General features: G+C 55.6%; 1 protein-coding gene and 1 long non-coding RNA gene across 4 annotated transcripts; one reads left to right on the top strand and one right to left on the bottom strand.

Annotated features, from left to right (window-relative positions):
* Positions 1 to 3,900: 3,900 nt before the first annotated feature.
* On the bottom strand, positions 3,901 to 13,177 carry LOC103681111. Its single transcript, XR_573239.2, has 2 exons — positions 12,341 to 13,177; positions 3,901 to 4,285 (listed from the first exon to the last, which is right to left on the bottom strand). It is a non-coding gene; the product is annotated as an uncharacterized LOC103681111 (long non-coding RNA).
* OSM (oncostatin M) lies at positions 10,653 to 15,454 on the top strand. Of its 3 annotated transcripts, XM_008710628.2 has the most exons (4): positions 10,653 to 11,634; positions 13,192 to 13,325; positions 13,885 to 14,469; positions 15,083 to 15,454. In XM_008710628.2, exons 1-3 carry the CDS (start codon positions 11,601 to 11,603, stop codon positions 14,431 to 14,433), a joined length of 717 nt encoding a protein of 238 aa, XP_008708850.1. In that variant the 5' UTR covers positions 10,653 to 11,600; the 3' UTR covers positions 14,434 to 14,469; positions 15,083 to 15,454. The 3 variants fall into 3 exon arrangements, with proteins under 3 accessions (XP_008708850.1, XP_008708851.1, XP_008708849.1); XM_008710629.2 differs by having other exon boundaries at positions 10,655 to 12,336; positions 13,885 to 15,454; XM_008710627.2 differs by having other exon boundaries at positions 10,656 to 11,634; positions 13,885 to 15,454.
* Positions 15,455 to 16,300: the final 846 nt, after the last annotated feature.

Below are 16,300 nucleotides of genomic sequence, written 5' to 3'. Positions count from 1 at the left end.
CTGTCCACATCAGCACAGCCATTCCTGAGTGCAAGGGTCAAGGCCCCAGACTGCAGAGCCTGAGTGCCCATCCTCATAAAGATGGCAGCCTGTGCCTGGGGAAGGCCCTGCCCACAGTCCCTTGGGGAGTAGGAAGGTGCTCTCAGCCCTCCGACTGCCAGCCCAGTGTCTGGCATCTGCTGGGCAGATGTGAACCGGGGTGGGGGGGTGGTGCTCCTGGCTGGGTGGGGACGGAGATGAGGAAAGCTCGGGCAGAGACAGTCGAGGCTCATTTCAATGCTCACAGGTTTTACCTGCCCATGCAGAGGGAATGACCTGTTAAGTCCTTGAAGTTACTGGAGCAGAAATTCAGAGTATAAAGTCCTCATCCCCACCCCTGCCAGGCAGGGCTGTATGGTCCCATGCTTGTTGCCAAGTCCCAAGGAAGCTAGCTTCTTGGTCCTGTGTAGGAGGGAGAATAAACCCATACCTTCTTGGATGTCCCAGCTGGACATCTGGAGGGAAGGGACCGGGCAGGAGGCGGGAGGGCAGCCCCATCTGCAGCTAGCTGACTGAATACGGGGAAGCGGATTCCCCCATCTGCGCAAGAACTGGGAAGGGATGTGCGCCATTAACTCATGTATTCAACACATGTTCTCATTAACCCCCTGTTTTACACGAGACGTGTAGTGACTTGCCCGAGGTCACAGAGTTGAGCAGGGCAACACCGGATTTCAAAAAGGTTAACCGTGGCCATAGCCTGGGGACATCCCCTGGGGGAAGGGACACTTTAGCTGAACCCTGAGGGATGGGGATGATTTTGCAAGATCCCTCGCAATCCCAGCTGTCTGCGTCGGTGGCTGGGTGTCTGCTGCCGGTGGCTGTGAATGTGTGGGCAGGCACGCGACTCCTGGCCCTGGCTCCTTCCTGACCCTGGGCTGGGGCCAGTGGGTGTGTTGGGCAATGGCCGTGGTTTGTCTCGCTTTCCCAGGCGTGCCCCGGTGCTGGGGTTCTGGAGCCAAGGGTGCCTCAGATGGGGGTGCCTGGGGCTTCCTTCTCGGGGCGGGGGGGGGGTTGGTCGTGCTGCCGATGTGGATGCTGCACGGGGCTCCGTGCTGGCCGTCAGCGCAGACCTCTGTGAGCGTCTCTGCAGACGTGCCTGTTTCGGCCAGAAAGTGTGTGTGTCTGTCTGTCCACATGTGTGTCCCAGTGTGTCCTTGTGCCTCTGTCTGCAGCCGCACGTGCATCTGATTTCGTCTGAACGTCAGCGGTGTGCCTGGCTCCATTTCTGCGCGCGTCCCACGTACACGTGGCTGGAGGCATCTGCCTGTTTGCACACACGTGGACGTGGCTGGTGCTGGTGTCTGTATCTCTGCTCTCGTCTGTGGCGGGGCAGTGTCTGTGTGTCCACGTGTGCCGGTGTGTGCATCTGCATCCGGTGTTTTCGTGTTTACATGTGTGTCCTTGTGCGCCCTCCTGTCTACCTTCCTTCTCTCGACCCACATCCTCTCAGGCCTTCCTGCCTCTCCCTAGTCTCGGGAGGCCCAGCTTCCTGCGGTCTCCAGGGGACTGCTGGGCGCCCCCCTCCACCCCTCCACCGTCGCCCTCCACCCCAGCGGCCTCAGCCTCCCCGGTCTCCCTCCTACTGCTCTGTCCACTCCTCCTCTGTCGGCAGCCTGAAGAAAGTCTGGCCTGGCTTTCTGCCCCTCTGTCCTGGCTGTCCGCCGTGACACAGAGACATCAATACCCCCGCCACACACACACACACACACACACACACACACACACACACACACCAGCTCCATCCTCCACAGCCTGGCCCTTGCTGCTTCCCAGGCTCCTAATTCAGCCCACAGTTGGCCTCACCTGTGCTTCCCAGGCTTCCTGCTGGTGTCCGTGTTGTCTGGCTGCACAAGTGAATTTTCCCTAGCCAAGTCTTAGTGTGTCCCTTCCCTCCCCGACCACCAGCCTGGGCAGAGCCTCGCTCGGGAGGTCTGCCTTGGAGACGTCCTGGCTGCAGCAGCTCTTCTGGCTGCTCTGCTGTTGTGCCTTGCCCTAGACTCGCTCCCGCCCAAATCTGGGGCCTGTCCTGAGCTGGCAGGCCCTGGCCTTCGACGTTGAGGTGAGCCTTCTCTAAGTCAACGAACAAGAGCTCTGGGACAGGTGCTAACCAAGCAGTAACAGGAGGGGCTACGGGAGACCTCTGACTCTCACCTGCCCCCTTGCAGCTGACTCACTGCTTTTCAGTCCCTTGGTTTCCCTGGACTTGCCCCGTTTTTAAGCTCTGCCTTAAGAAAAAAAAAAAAAAAGAATTTTTAAAATTGAGGTGAAAGTCACATAATACATAACCGACCGTTTTAAAGTGAATAGCTCGGTGGCATTTAGCACATTCGCAGTGCTGTGCGACTACCACCTGTATAGTTCTAGAATGTTTTCATCACTCCCAAAGGAAGCCCCACACCCGTCAATAGTCACTCATTCCCTTTCCTACCAGTCCCTGGCCACTGCCAATCAGCATCCTATCTGTGGATTTCCCTGTTCTGGACAGTTCGTGTAGACAGAATTATATAATATGTGACTTTTGGCCTCGAGCTTGTTTGACTCAGCCTGATGTTTTTGAGGTGCGTCTGGTGGTAGCATATATCAGTACTTCATTCCTTTTTGTGGCTGCATAACATTCCATTGTATGGACATACCACTTTTTAAATTCATTATCTGTTGATGGACATTTGGGTTCCCACCTTGGGCTATTAGGGGGACCCAACATTTGTGTTTACTGCCATATTCCGCTTCTCTTCCTTCTTACATGCTTTTTCTGTGGACGGAGTGGCCTGGCCTCAGCTGGCCACATCCCCATCACCCATCGAATGTCCACCAGTAGGCCTTTGGACAGAGCAAGCTTTGATGGCCTTTTCTCCCCTTGGAGGGGCAGGGTGTTTCTTCGTTTCTTTCTTTTTTTTTTTTTTGAAGATTTTGTTTATTTGAGAGAGACAGAGAGCATGAGGGGAGGGGGCAGAGGGAGAGGGAGAAGCAGACTCCCCACTGAGCATGGAACCCCAGGCAGGACTCAATCCCAGGACCCTGAGACCATGACCTGAGCTGAAGGCAGACGCTTGACCGACTGAGCCACCCCCGTTTCTTTTTTTCTTATCAAGATAAACACCCAGAGTTTCCTTGGCATCTCCCCAAGAATAAGAAGAGGAAGAAGGCAGGTCTTCCACAGCACCTGTCCCAGGTCGTTTCCTCCAGGCATCCCTGCTAGTGAGTCCCACCTCTGTGTCCCGGACTTCCCCCTGGGACCCGGGCTATCATTTGTAGACAGCCCCATGGGGACCCTGGCTGGTTCCCTCCATCTTTCCCCAGTTGCTTTCTCTGTTGAGCAAAGTCTCTGAGCTTTTGCAGCAGTCGGCACCAAGAGAAGGCTCCAAGGCCATCCCACTTCCTCCCTCCAGCCTCTCCACCCCTCCTGCTTCCATCCTCATACTGGGGCAGGACAAAGGACTCCCCACTGCAAGTGCCAGGAAACCAGCTCAACCAGCAGAAAATAGACTGACATCATTGTCCTGTGTAGCTGGGACTCGCTGTGGAGTTGCTCCTGGCTTCAGGCAGACACCAGGGGCTCAGGGCAGTTGCTTGGCCTCTGGCTCTGCCGACCACGTTCTCACCCACTTAGTAGAACCGTACCCCACCCCGTGGAGCTGAGGAAAGTGACTTTTCACAGCGCCAGACCGGTGACATCCCAGCTCAGAAACCTTGGCCGTGTAAGGGTGGCCTGTCTCCTGAGTCTGACATCAGTCCTGGGGAAGGATTCTGTTTGGTTCTGCTCAGGATGCAGGTGCAATGCTGGACTCCACGAAGCCCAGGCTGGGTTGGGCACTCCCTCCTATGACCTGGGGTGAGAAATGAGCAGGCTGACAATGGTGGGTTTCCAGATCCCTCCACATGCTGGATGTTGGCTTGAGTGTTTATTCACCCTTCAAGACCTGGATATAAAAAACGTTCACGACGAATTCACTTCCCTGGAAGCCTACTCTTTCTTGCTGATATATACCCCATGCCTAACCTGGTGCCTGACATGCAGAGTGAATTACTTAAAAATAGGTTGAACGAGGGACTGAAAAGCCACCATGATGTGTCTATTTTGCAAAATGCAGGATTGTCCCCTCCAGTGAAGACTGGCCCCTTTCTATGAGGCTGTCAGGTGCTGCTTCTGTGGAATTCAATCTGAAGTGAATTCTTTAAAGGAAGTAGGAGAAATGCCTTGTCTTTTTCTTTTTCAGCTTGTTTTCCAGGAAAGTGTTGAAATCTGCAGTGGGTGAAAGAATATATTTTGAATTCACTTTTAAAAAAAATATCATAAAGGAAAAAGTCAGCGTCTTTAAAATCAAGGCTTCCTAAAAAAAGAGATCACGTGCTTTGGTGTATTGTGAGTGATATAATTCTGATTTCCTTGGGGCAAGGTGACCAAGAGAAGGCATGAGAAAGGCTCCAAGAGAACCTGGTCCTGCCCAGCCTCGAGGTGGGCCTGCACTTCCGGAGGCCTGGTTGCAGGTGCACTAGATGTGGGAGGCGCACATCTGGATCCTACAGCCTGGAAGCCACAGCTGACCTTTCCTGGGCCCCCTACAGATGGCCACATCTGCTTGGCCATGCATTCATCCGGTCACTAAGGATTTATTGAGCACCTACTATATTACATGGCCTGTGCTGTGCTCTGGAGAGGCCACGGGAAACCACCACTACAGCGCATACCCTCTTGGAATTTGAGGGAGGTGGGCAGGGACCAGCCTGGGGAGGAGGAAGGTCAGGGAGGGCTTCCCTGAAGCGGTAAAGCTTGGACTGGGTGACAGTTCATTCAGCAGGAGGAGATTCAAACAGTAGGAACAGCATATGCAAAGGCCATGGGGTGAGAGCTCTGCTCCCCCTGAGGGACTGAGGAAGGTCAGAGAAGGCATTGGGCTTGAGAGGTGTGCGTGAGGCAGGGGAGGTGGGCAGGGCTTGGTGACTGTGGTAATGACCTTGGCCTTACTGAACGTCCATGTGAAGCCAGGGGAGTGTTTTAAACGAGAGGGTGGCACCAGGCTGTGTTGTACAAGCCCCCCAGAGGGGCTGCAATGGCAGTAAAGCCATTTTGTGGGTGGCTCCATTTCCTCCCTCCCTCTCTGTTAGACTTCCAGCCACACCTGCTCTTCTCTAAACCAGACCTATGCCGTCTTGCTTGCTCGGCACCTCACCCAGTCCCTCCACGTGGAATTTGTAGCATCTCTTTCCCGCGTTTCTGCCAGTTAAACTGGCATTTTCTTCCCAGACTTGTAGAAATACCATCCTCCTCCACCAGCTGGCCCTTGACCAAGTGGATCTCCATCGTCCCACTGTGAGAGCCATGTGTTTTCAAGCTCGTCAAGCCATGTCGCTGCATCAGTTCTGGGCAAGCCACTGTGTGTACGGTGCACTGGCCAGTCACGTGGGCTGAGGACAGCTGCCTGGACTCAAACTTGCCTTTGCTGCCTCCCAGCTGTGCGACCTCCCACCAAGGCCCCGTCTCTCAGGTCTCCGTTTCCCCACCTGCCGGATGGAGACAATGATCTCTGTGAGGATGGCTGGGAGGAGTCACAGAGTCAGCCTGAAGTAAATGCTCAGAACGGCTCTGGGCACACAGAAGAGCTCCAGAAACATCTCTGATTATCATCACGGGGCAAACAGCACATGCCTGAGGCACCTGAACATTTTTGGCAAGAATGTGATGTTTCAAAACAGGCATTGTATCCTGTCATCGTGAGAAAACTCAGGAGTCCATTGGACTTCCTGATTCTTGCTTAATGGTTAAAGTTGTTTTTATTTACAGTGACATCTCAGTGCTTAGAGCCACTAAGGGACCCCATGGGGCTCTGTAGGGTTCTAGGCCCTCTGTATTCATGTCTCCTGTCCCCTCATCTCACAGAGCGGACCCTGGACTCAGGGTGCTGAAGGGGCGGTTGTTCTAGGCCAATCAGGGAGAGGATAGCAGGACAGCGCTCTTAACTCCTGGTTCCCCCCTCAGAGTGGACGCATCCCCCCATCCCCCCCACCACCGCAGGCAGTAAGAAACTCCTGAACAGAAGGTAGTTCCTTCTCTCTCTCTCTCTCTGCTGCACTTCCCTGAATAGGTATTCAGGCCTCTGGAAGGGGGCTCAATTACCCAATTTGGGGGAGCCACTGGGCACACGGAGCACATGGCTTCCCCCACTATGGACACACCGAGTCCCAGAAGAACTCTGTGGCAGGTCTCAGCCAAAGGATCCTCCAGCCCAGGGTGACCTCACTGACCTCACGGGGAGAGCCCTGGTAGGTCCTTGCTCACCCCAAGGTTTATGTAACATTATCTTTCCCAATCGTCCTCAAAGCCAGCCTATGACATAAGCAAAAGTGCGCCTTTGTCCGTCCTGGTGACTGGCCGGCTGGCGGGTATTTCTGGAGCACAAGCTTCGCGCCGGGCATTCGCGTGCATTAGTCACCGAATTACGCTCACTGTCCTCGTAGCATTTGCCGCTGCATTTTTTTTAAAGATTTTATTTATTAATTTGACAGAGAGAGAGACAGCCAGCGAGAGAGGGAACACAAGCAGGGGGAGTGGGAGAGGAGGAAGCAGGCTCCCAGCAGAGCAGGGAGCCCGGTGCGGGGCTCGATCCTAGGAAAGGACCCTGGGAAGGCAGACGCTTAACGACTGAGCCACCCAGGCGCCCCATGCCGTTACATTTTTAAAAATAGAGATGCAAAATATATATTATCAAATTTCTCATTTTAAGTGTGTAATTCAGTGGGTTTTAGTAAGTTCAGAAGATTGTGCAACCATCCCCACTATTTAATTCAAAAACACTCTCATCAGCCCAAAAGAAACCCCTATGCCCATTAGCTATCATTCTCTGTTCTCAGACCCCTCCTGGCCTGGCTCTGCCTTCTGTCTCCATGAATTTCCCTATTCTGGACATTTCATACAGAAGGAATCGTACAACATGTGGCCTTTTGTGACTGCTTTCTTTCACTTAGCCTCGTGGCTTTAAGGTTCGTCCACACCGTAGCACCTACCAGGACCTCATTCCTTCTGTGGCTCAGTAAGACCCCATTGTCTGGATAGACCACATTCGTAAAATCCATTTTCTGTTGATGGACATTTGGGTTGCTTCCACTTTTTGACTATTGTGAATAAATGCTGCTATAAATACTTGTGTGGAAGTTTTCGTGGGAACGTATGTTTTCGATTCTCTTGGGTGTACATGTGGGTGTGGAACGGTTGCACGTATGACATGTCCGTGTTTAAGCGTTGGTGGGCCCGCCAGACGGTCTTCAGAGCGGCTGCACCATCTGGCTTTGCCGCCAGCGGTATGTGAGCATTCGGATTCTCCGCAGTCCTCGCCGGCACTTGCTACTGTCCGTCTTTGACGGTAGCCACCCCAGGGGGTATGGAGAAGCATCTCATTGTGGTTTTGATTTTGCATTTTCGATGCAAATGATTGTGAGCAGCTTTTTATGTATTTATTGGCCATTGGTCTATTTTGAAGAAATATCTTTGTTTATCCTTTGTCCATTTTATTTTATTTTTACTTTTGTTATGTTTTTAAAGATTTACGGTTTATTCATTTATTTTTGAGAGAGAGAGAGCGCGAGTGAGCAGGGAGGGAGGGGCAGAGGGAGAGGGAGAGGGAAACACAAGCAGACTCGGAGCTGAGCACGGAGACCGACAGGGGGCTCGGTCTCAGGACACTGAGATCATGACCTGAGCCAAAACCAAGAGTTGGAGGCTTAACTGACTCCACCACTGAGTTGCCCCTACTTTATTTTTTAAAAAGGTTTATTTATTTATTTGAGAGAGAGAGAGCACGCATGTGGGGGGGGGCAGGGCAGAGGGAGAGAGAGAGAACCTCCAGCAGACTCCCTGCTGAGCGCGGAGCTCCATCTCACCACCCTGAGATCACAACGTGGGCTGAAACCAAGCGCCGGAGGCCAGCGACTGAGCTACCCAGGTGCCTCCTCCTTTGCCCATTTTAAATTTGGGTTGTTGGTCCCTTGATTACTTTTTTTGTTTTTTTTAAAAATAATAATATTTTTTATTATGTTAGTCACCATACAGTACATCCCTGGTTTTTGATGTAAAGTTCCATGATTCATGACTTGCGTATAACACCCAGTGCACCATGCAATACGTGCCCTCCTTACTACCCATCACTGGCCTATCCCATTCCCCCACCCCGCTCCCCTCTGATGTACTCAGTTTGTTTCCCAGACCATAGTCTCTCATGGTTCATTCCCCCCTTCTGTTTACCCCCCTTCATTCTTCCCTTTCTTCTCCTACCGATCTTCCTACTTATGTTCCATAAATGAGTGAAACCATATGATAATTGTCTTTCTCTGCTTGACTTATTTCACTTAGCATAATCTCCTCCAGTGCGTCTTGATTGTTAAATTGTGCCTGAGTCCACAGGGGAAACTGAGGCTCAGAAAGGGGATGCGACTGGGCCAAGGACACTGGGCTCATAAGCAGGTTGGCACTGGTAACTGGGTTGCTGTCTACCTCCTAGTCTAGAAGGTCAGGGGTCACTGTCTCTCTTCCCAGATGAGTGGCCTCCTGCCTCCAGTTTGGACCCACCCCCAGGCCTCCCCAGGTCCTATCCTTGCATTTAAAGCAGTACAGCCCCACAGGCGGGGTGTGGGCCGGAAAGACAGGGGAACAGCAGTTCTGAGGAACCAAGCCAGTCCTCTTTCCCCCTCCTAATCACGCGGACCCAGCTGACGTGGCCCCGGGGAAGAGGGGACAGCCCGGGCCTGTGGTCGGGGAGCCTATTTATACTGGCTGGGCCGTGTTGCAAGCCCTTCCTGCCGGCGAGAGGGACGTCACTGGGCGCTGACCTCACCAGAAACGCTGACGCATCTTCCCCTCATGCTTTGCTCGGTTGGCCAGCCGGGTCTCCTCACCTTGGGGCCACTCCCTGTCCTCCTGCACATCACTGTCCCCTCCCACCGAGCTCTGGACACTCCCCCATCGTCCGCACTCCCTGCAGCCCTCCAACCATGCCCTCCTCTCGCAAGCTGTTATGGGTGGAATTTTATCCCTTCAATTCTTGTGTTGAAGACAGAACCCCACAGTCCCTCAGAACGAGGCTGCATTTGGAGATAGGGTTCTCAAAGAGGTAAGGTACAATGAGGTCATGGCGGGGGGCCCTAATCCAATATGACTGGTGTCCTTCTATGAAGAGGAGGTTAGGACAGACACACAGACTGGGGGACAGCCATGTGAGGAGACAGCGAGAAGGCAGCCATCTACGAGCCAAGGAGAGAGGCTGAGGATGCTGTCGATCCTGCTGACCCCTCAGTCTCAGACTTCTAGCTCCAGGATGGTGCAAACATACATTTCTGTTGTTTAAGACTTCCCGTCTGTGCTCCATTGTTACGGCAGCCCGAGCTAAGGACTATCTAAGCCCTCTTTGCCGTTGGTGGCCGTGGGCCCTGGGGCCAGCTCACCACACCTCGGTTAGCTGCATGCTCGGAGCACGGTCTTTCAGACTCGACAGCCCGGGTTGGGGTGCCCCCTCGTCTTAACTGTTTCCACCCAGGGCAATGCAGGGACGGGAAAGTAAAGGCGTGTAGCTTTCCCCTGAGGGTGGAGGGTGGTCTGCAGTTGTTGAGAGGGGCAGGACGCTCTCCTGCTGGATGTGGTTCTCCAGCCCGGAGCCGGGCCCTGAGCTTCTCAGTTTCCTCATTCAAGGGAGCCAAAGCATCCCTTCCCCGGGCGCTCTCCCTTTCAGGCCTGTTGCAAGATGAGATCAGGGATATGAAATGAAGAAGGATCCAGGCTTGGCATGGGCCCCAGGAAATGGTCTTGTGGGGGTGGGCACCGAGACGAGGAATTGAGCAGAAGCGACATTCTCAGGAGGAGAATCCAGAACTGGTCCTTGGGGGTGGCAATGGTGTGCGCGGTGAGCGCCATGCTGGGGTGCCGGGGAGTGGGTGGGAGGTGAGGAACAGCCTCCTGGGTGTGGGAGGGGGTCTGGTTTTGCCCGCTACAGGATCGTCAGCACTTGGGAGTGGCTGGCTCAGAGCAAGGCCAAATAGAAGTTCGTTGAACAAATAAATGAGTAATGGTGAACGTGTCTGCAGAAGAGAGAGCAGGTGGGAACAACCCTGCTGGTCAGGACAGGTGTCGGGGACAGCAATGGACAGGAGGGTGTCCGGCCCTCCCCCTTTCTGGCCACCTCAGCTCTCCCTGTCCAGGCTCCACAGGCGGAAAGCTTTCCCCAGCTGGCAGCTTCTAGGGGTCCCACCCAGGTTCCCCGGGCTCCTGAGGCCCTCCTCCCCACCAGGCTCCTGAGGGTGCAGGACAAGGGCCCTCTTCCAGGCCTGGTAGATATGCTGGGGCGGCCTCTCCGCCTCCCGTCTGCCCTGGCCCCGGCCTCACTTGACCCTAAGCAGAGTAACAGGTTGACTAGAGAGGCGTGGTCTCCAGGGTTCCTTCACTCTGACGTTCAGAGGTCTGCGAGAAGCACAGGACCAACCCACAATCTCTATCTTTCAGAGAAAGTGAAACCTGGTCCCCAACCGTCACCACGGTGACTCCCCCACCCTGGCTTCGCCTCTGAGCTCACAGCTTCCCCATCTCCTCCGCCCCCCACACTACCCCTCAATAGCGAGTACTTGGAATTAGACTTTCATCTTTCTTTTTTCCTTCAAAGGACTTTTGCCTTTTATGTCCATGACAGCGGCAGCGCTACAAGCTTGGCGGAGGAAACGCTTTTCGAATCCTCATTTTACAGGTGGGGCCGCTGAGGCCCAGAACGTTAAGTGACTTGCTTCTGGTCACACAGAATGTCAGCAGCCTTGAACCCTAATTTCCTGCATCTCTTGTCCCCCCCCCCGCCGGCCCCCAGGACCCTGTCTGTAAAGAAAGGGCCTGGCTGCAGGCAATGGGCCTGGGATAAGGAAGCCTGCTTGCAAGGGGAGTGCATCATGGGAGAAAGGAGATGGCTGGGAGCCCCGGTGGGGGATGCAGGTCCTGGGGCCAGAACCACAATCTCGGGGCTGCCAGCCTGGGTCTGGCTCTGTGCCCAGAGCCCGGTGGTTTCTGCTCACAGATGTCCCAACAGCCCCAGCAGGAGGGCGGGAAGGGCACTCAAAAAGGAAGATGTCTCGCTCCCCTCAGCCCCAAACCACAGTGGCTTGCGAGGCCAATGGCTCCTGGGCCAAGCCTGGCCTGCGGGCCCTCCAAGGACCCAGTTGGCACACTCTCCCCTCTAACTTGGGCACAGCTCCCTGCAGATGGCGCAGACCCCCTTGCTCCCTGCTCACCCCAGGAAGGCTGAGGCTGCGGTTTGCATCATCCTTGGGTGTGGGGCTGACCTCGAAGAGCAAAGAACGAATTCGAAGAAAATGGGAGGGGGAGCAGGCATGCCACCGCACCCAGCGCCCATTGGTCGCCTGTGGAAACATGGTTTCCCATGTTCCCAGAAGGCCTGCCCTTCCCCCCCTCCCCACCCACCTCACGAGGTGTTGGCCAATCGCCCTGGCGGGCATAAAGTGGCTGCCAGCCCGCAGGGCTCCCAGCCAGGAGGTGTCACCCCCAGCAGGCGCCGGCCGGAGCTCGGGCACCCAGCATGCAGGCACAGCTTTTGCGGAGGACCCTGCCCAGTAAGTACTTCCTTCCTCTCCACCAGCACCTACTTGCTGTGCCCGTGGGCACCAGTGGGGAGCAGGGGCACCTTCTGTCCTCTGGGAGATGGGAAGGCCAGGCACCAGAAGGATGCTGAGAAGGGGAGAGAGCCAGGAGATCAGGCAAAGAAAGTGGTCCACTGAGAGCACAGCATCTTCACAGGGTACAGAAGGAGTATCTCTGGAAGTCTTCGAAGGGGAGCTGATTTAGAGGCAACTGTGGGAGCAAGAGAATCAGGGAAGGGGATAGATTGAGGGAGAAGGCAGGGAAGCAGGAGAGAGGTGGGTGATGTGCTGGGCTGAGGAGGAAGCTGCGGAAGCCGAGCAGGAAAGCAGCACGATGTCTGGTGGGGCAGTGAGGCCTCTTTCTCGGTCTGGGATGGATAGACACAGTCTGCCAGGCCCGGGTCCCTGGAGCCCACACAGGCACACAGCACGCATAGCCACACCCACAGGGTGACGTGCACACAGAGGCACGTGATGTCATTCGGAGCCCTCAATCTCACCAAGCCAGGAACCCCCACATGCAGCCCGGGCCCCAGGGTGGACGGGTCACAATGCTTGTGTGCGGCCAGTTCATTCCTCTTGCCTCACGCAGACCCGGACACGCACCCATGAAGACACCCTAGTCCCACGTGCATGCAGCGCTCACATGGACCCCCCGCCCAAGCCCGGCCGCAGGTACCTGGGGAGGTAGTAGGAGCGCCTATGGTCTCAGTGCCTGGGTGGCCAAGCCTCAGCTGTCCCCGGCAGCGTCTTCCCCAAGGGGCTGAACGGTTCTTAGGAAGGGAACATGGTGTCACTGTCTTCCGGGCCATTGCGCCACAGGCCCCTTCCGACCACATGGCTGCCGGTTCCTGGGGAGTGGGTGTGGGGAGGCTGAGGAGCAGTAACGGTGCCCCCCCACCCTGAACAGCCTGGCTCGCAGCACCCCCAGTGGGCCTGAGAGAAGTGGCCCCTAATGGAGAGAAGAGGAAGGTGCTGGCCTTGTGTGACCTGGGCAAGCCCTTCCCCTCAGTGCCTTGATTTTCCTGGTAGTAGAATGGGGCTATGGTCTAGAGGATCCCACACATCCTTTGCAGACAGAACCTTCCGTTGGCAAGACAGCCTCTCTTAATTGTGCAGACAGAGCTCCGGCACCAGGCTGCTCCCAGGCTGAGTGCACCTGCACAGAGGGCCAGGGTCTGCAACAGGGGAGCCCAGGGTCCTGGCCCAGAGGTCTTGCAGACAGCAGGCCCACCCGGGCTGCCCTGTGTCAGATCCTGAGGTGGGTGAGATTGGCAGGCACAGGAACTCCTCTCAAGGGCCTGCTTGGTGAAGGGCAGTCACTGTTTGGGATGCTGGGCAGTGACTCACTGGGGAGGTGATGGTGGCCCCAGCAGGTGCTCCAGTGCCTCTTCAGTGCCCAGCCCTACCCTGGATGGCCCGAAGCCTGAGACGATGGGCAATGCCCTCTGAGGCCCTCAGAAGTGCCCTCCCCTCTGAAAGCCGCCGACCTCCCCAAGTCAGGCGACCCCCCTCCTTTCTCTGCCCCAGGTCTGGTCCTTGGACTCCTGTTCCTGAGCACGCCGGCCATGGGCGTCTGTTTGGACAAGTACCAAGAGCTGTTTGGGCAGCTCCAGAAGCAGACGGACATCATGCAGCGCACCAGCCTGCTCCTGGACCCCTATGTGAGCGCCTGGCCCCTGTGGCACCCGAGTCTCAGAGAGCAGCAGGCCTAGGGCAGGAGTGAGCCCAGAGAGGATGAGGCCCAGCTCCCATTCACGCAGCCCCCACTCGATATGGGGCAGGTGGGGAAACCAAGTCCCTGAGTTATTCCAGGGCTGCACTGAACTCTCCGGGCCTGACTCTGAAACACCGAGGAGGCGCAAGAGCTTTCCCAGCTCCTCCCGGCCCTCAGATGTGGCATAGAGATGCGGCAGTGACCCAAACAGAGTCCTGCCCTCCCGAAGCCCACGGTTACACTCCCTGCACCACAGTCACCGCCTGGGCAGTCGCCCCAGCCAGCCCACCAGCATCCTTCTGTCCCTGCCTGCAGATACCGGGGAGTTCTCACCCCTCTCTGGCCTCAGTTTCTGGATCTGTACAATGGGAGGATTGGATGGGGTGCACAAGGTCCAGCATTTCAAGGCAGACCAGAGCAGATTTGTGTGTGTGTGTGTGTGTGTGTGTGTACGCGCGCACAGTGGGGGCTCTAGCGCTCATGCCCGGCTTCTCCTTTCCCTCCAGATCAAAAGCCAAGGCCTGGACAAGGATGGACTGAAGGAGCACTGCCGGGAGCGCCCGGGGGCCTTCCCCAGCAAAGACGCCCTGCAGCGGCTGAGCAGGAGGGAATTCCTGCGGGCCCTCCACACCACGCTGGGCAGCATTCTGCACAGACTGACTGCCCTGCAGCGGGACGTCCCCAAGGCCCAGGACTTGGAGATGCTGAATAGGGCAAAGCAGAACATTCGCGGGTTCAGGAACAACATCCACTGCATGGCCCAGCTGCTTCCAGACTCCTCGGAGACAACGGAGCCCACTCCCGCAGGCCCGGCGACATCTCCGTCGCCCACCCCCACCTCAGACACCTTTCAGCGCAGGCTAGAGGGCTGCAGGTTCCTGCACGGCTATCACCGCTTCATGCACTCCGTGGGGCAGGTGTTCCAAGAGTGGGGGGAGAGCTCGAGTCGGAGCCGGAGACACAGCCCCCGCCGGGGCCTGCGAAAGGGGGTCCGCAGGGTGCAACTGTCCAGGAGGAACAAGAGACTCCCACCCAGGGGGCAGCTGCCCCGGTAGCCTTAGGGGCGCCCCCGGCAGATAAAGGATCCACAGGTACTCTGTAGGATGACATCTCCCCGGGGCCTCCAAACCTGCTCCCCTCTGTTCCCCCCCTCTCAGAAGTGCACTTTAAGGGGTGGGAGCCAGGCAGGCCCCTCTACCTTCTCTGGGCTGGGAGGGTCGGGTCAGGCCATTGAGCCCCCAGCCCTGAGTTCCCCAGTCTCGGTGGGGTGTCCGGGTCATGCCACGCGGGGCCAACTTTCCATTGATTCAGGGGTCTGATGACACAGGCTGACTCATGGCCAGACTGACTGCCCCCCCCTGCTCTGCTCACCAGAGGCCTGCCGGCCCTTCCCTCTCATGACTTGCAGGGTTGTTGCCCCCAGACTTCCTCCTTTCCATGGTGGCATGGTTCCGAGGAGGAGGTCAGGGCCTGAGCTGGCCTCCTATGCTTCATTGCCAGTCTCAGGCCAGACACCTGTGCATCTGGGTGACCTCACTTTAGGCAGCTATGACAGGGGCAGAGTGTTGTAGAGGGAGCACTGATCTGGGGGTGGGGGGAGTCTAAGAATAGGGCTCAGGTCCCAGCTCAACCCCTAACTCACTGTGTGGCCTCAGGCAGGCCACTTTACCTCTCTGGACCTCAATTTTCTCTTTGTGATTCAAGGGAGTTGGTGTAAAGCCCTCTCTGCTTGCCATTCGCTGGGATTCGACGACATAGAGTGGCTATCAAATGCAGTGCAAATGGACATGACCTGAAGACTTGAGTTCTCTGTAGACCTACTGCCTGGAAGGGCGGGGTGTTCGGTCCCGGCTGCGGGCTGCTCCCCCTGGTGGTGCATCATGAAATTTTCTCATGCTGAAACAATGGTTCTGGAGGGGGGCCCAGAAGTTGCTGGGCCAATTCTTTGGAGGGATATGACTAATTTATCGATTTTTAACAGTTTTTATCTGTTTCCTATTTATAAGGCTTATTTATGATGTATATTTAATGTTAATATTGTGCCAACATATATTTAAAACTTGCCTGGTTTCTAAAGCCCCTGTGTTTCTCTGTTGCCTTGTGGGAAAGGATATGGGGGAGTCTGACGGCTTGGAGAGATGGGGGCTCCGACTGTGGGGTGTCTCAAACACAGACAGGACATTTATTCTGTCTGGATATGACTCCCTTGAGATGCTAGGGGCTAAGGATGTTGGGGAGGGAGGAAAGCTGGAGCTGTGGGCCCCTGTGGGTGTGTGGCTGGGAGTCCATGTGCTGATGTGGGTTCTGTGCAATAGACAAGATACTGACAGATCCTGCCTCAGATGTGGCCTGTGACCTGCTGTGTCCTTGAACCTGCTTCCTGAGGGGCCCCAGGGGGTAGGAATTCCACCTGGCCACCAGAAAACTGGGATCCCTCCTGATGCTCAGAGCCCCATCTTTTCTTTAATTTTGAAATTTCTTAATGCATAAAAAGAACATCCCAGAAACAGAACTGGCATTGACTTAACATCGAAGCACTATATAAAGGAGTCCCCTCCCCACTTAGTAAATAGGGACATAGTATAAACAGATGTGAAAAAGGGTGAGCCCTTGAGGATTAAATGCAAACCCTGAAGTCATACGCAATATGACGTTGTATATATGCCGATGAAAGCTAAGGCAGCAGCTACAAAGGAAGAGTTAACAGAAGCAGATGAATTTGACCTGGATCCGTCCCTGGATCCTCCACCCCACCTCCTGGGACTGGGGGCCAAGATGGGAACAGGACTTAACATCAGGGGTGGAGGAGAGCTTTGTGCGGGACTCTCTGCAATAGATATGATCCACTTTGCAGATGAGAAGACTGAGTCTTAGGGAGACTGAGTGACCTGCGCATATCCTCAGAGCAAATTTGCGGGAAGG

Source organism: Ursus maritimus, unplaced genomic scaffold (assembly GCF_017311325.1).
Source record: "Ursus maritimus isolate PB19 unplaced genomic scaffold, ASM1731132v1 scaffold_33, whole genome shotgun sequence".
Lineage (NCBI taxonomy): Eukaryota > Metazoa > Chordata > Mammalia > Carnivora > Ursidae > Ursus > Ursus maritimus.
The sequence above is the reverse complement of the archived record's forward strand: the minus strand, read 5'-3'. Positions and strand labels throughout refer to the sequence as shown.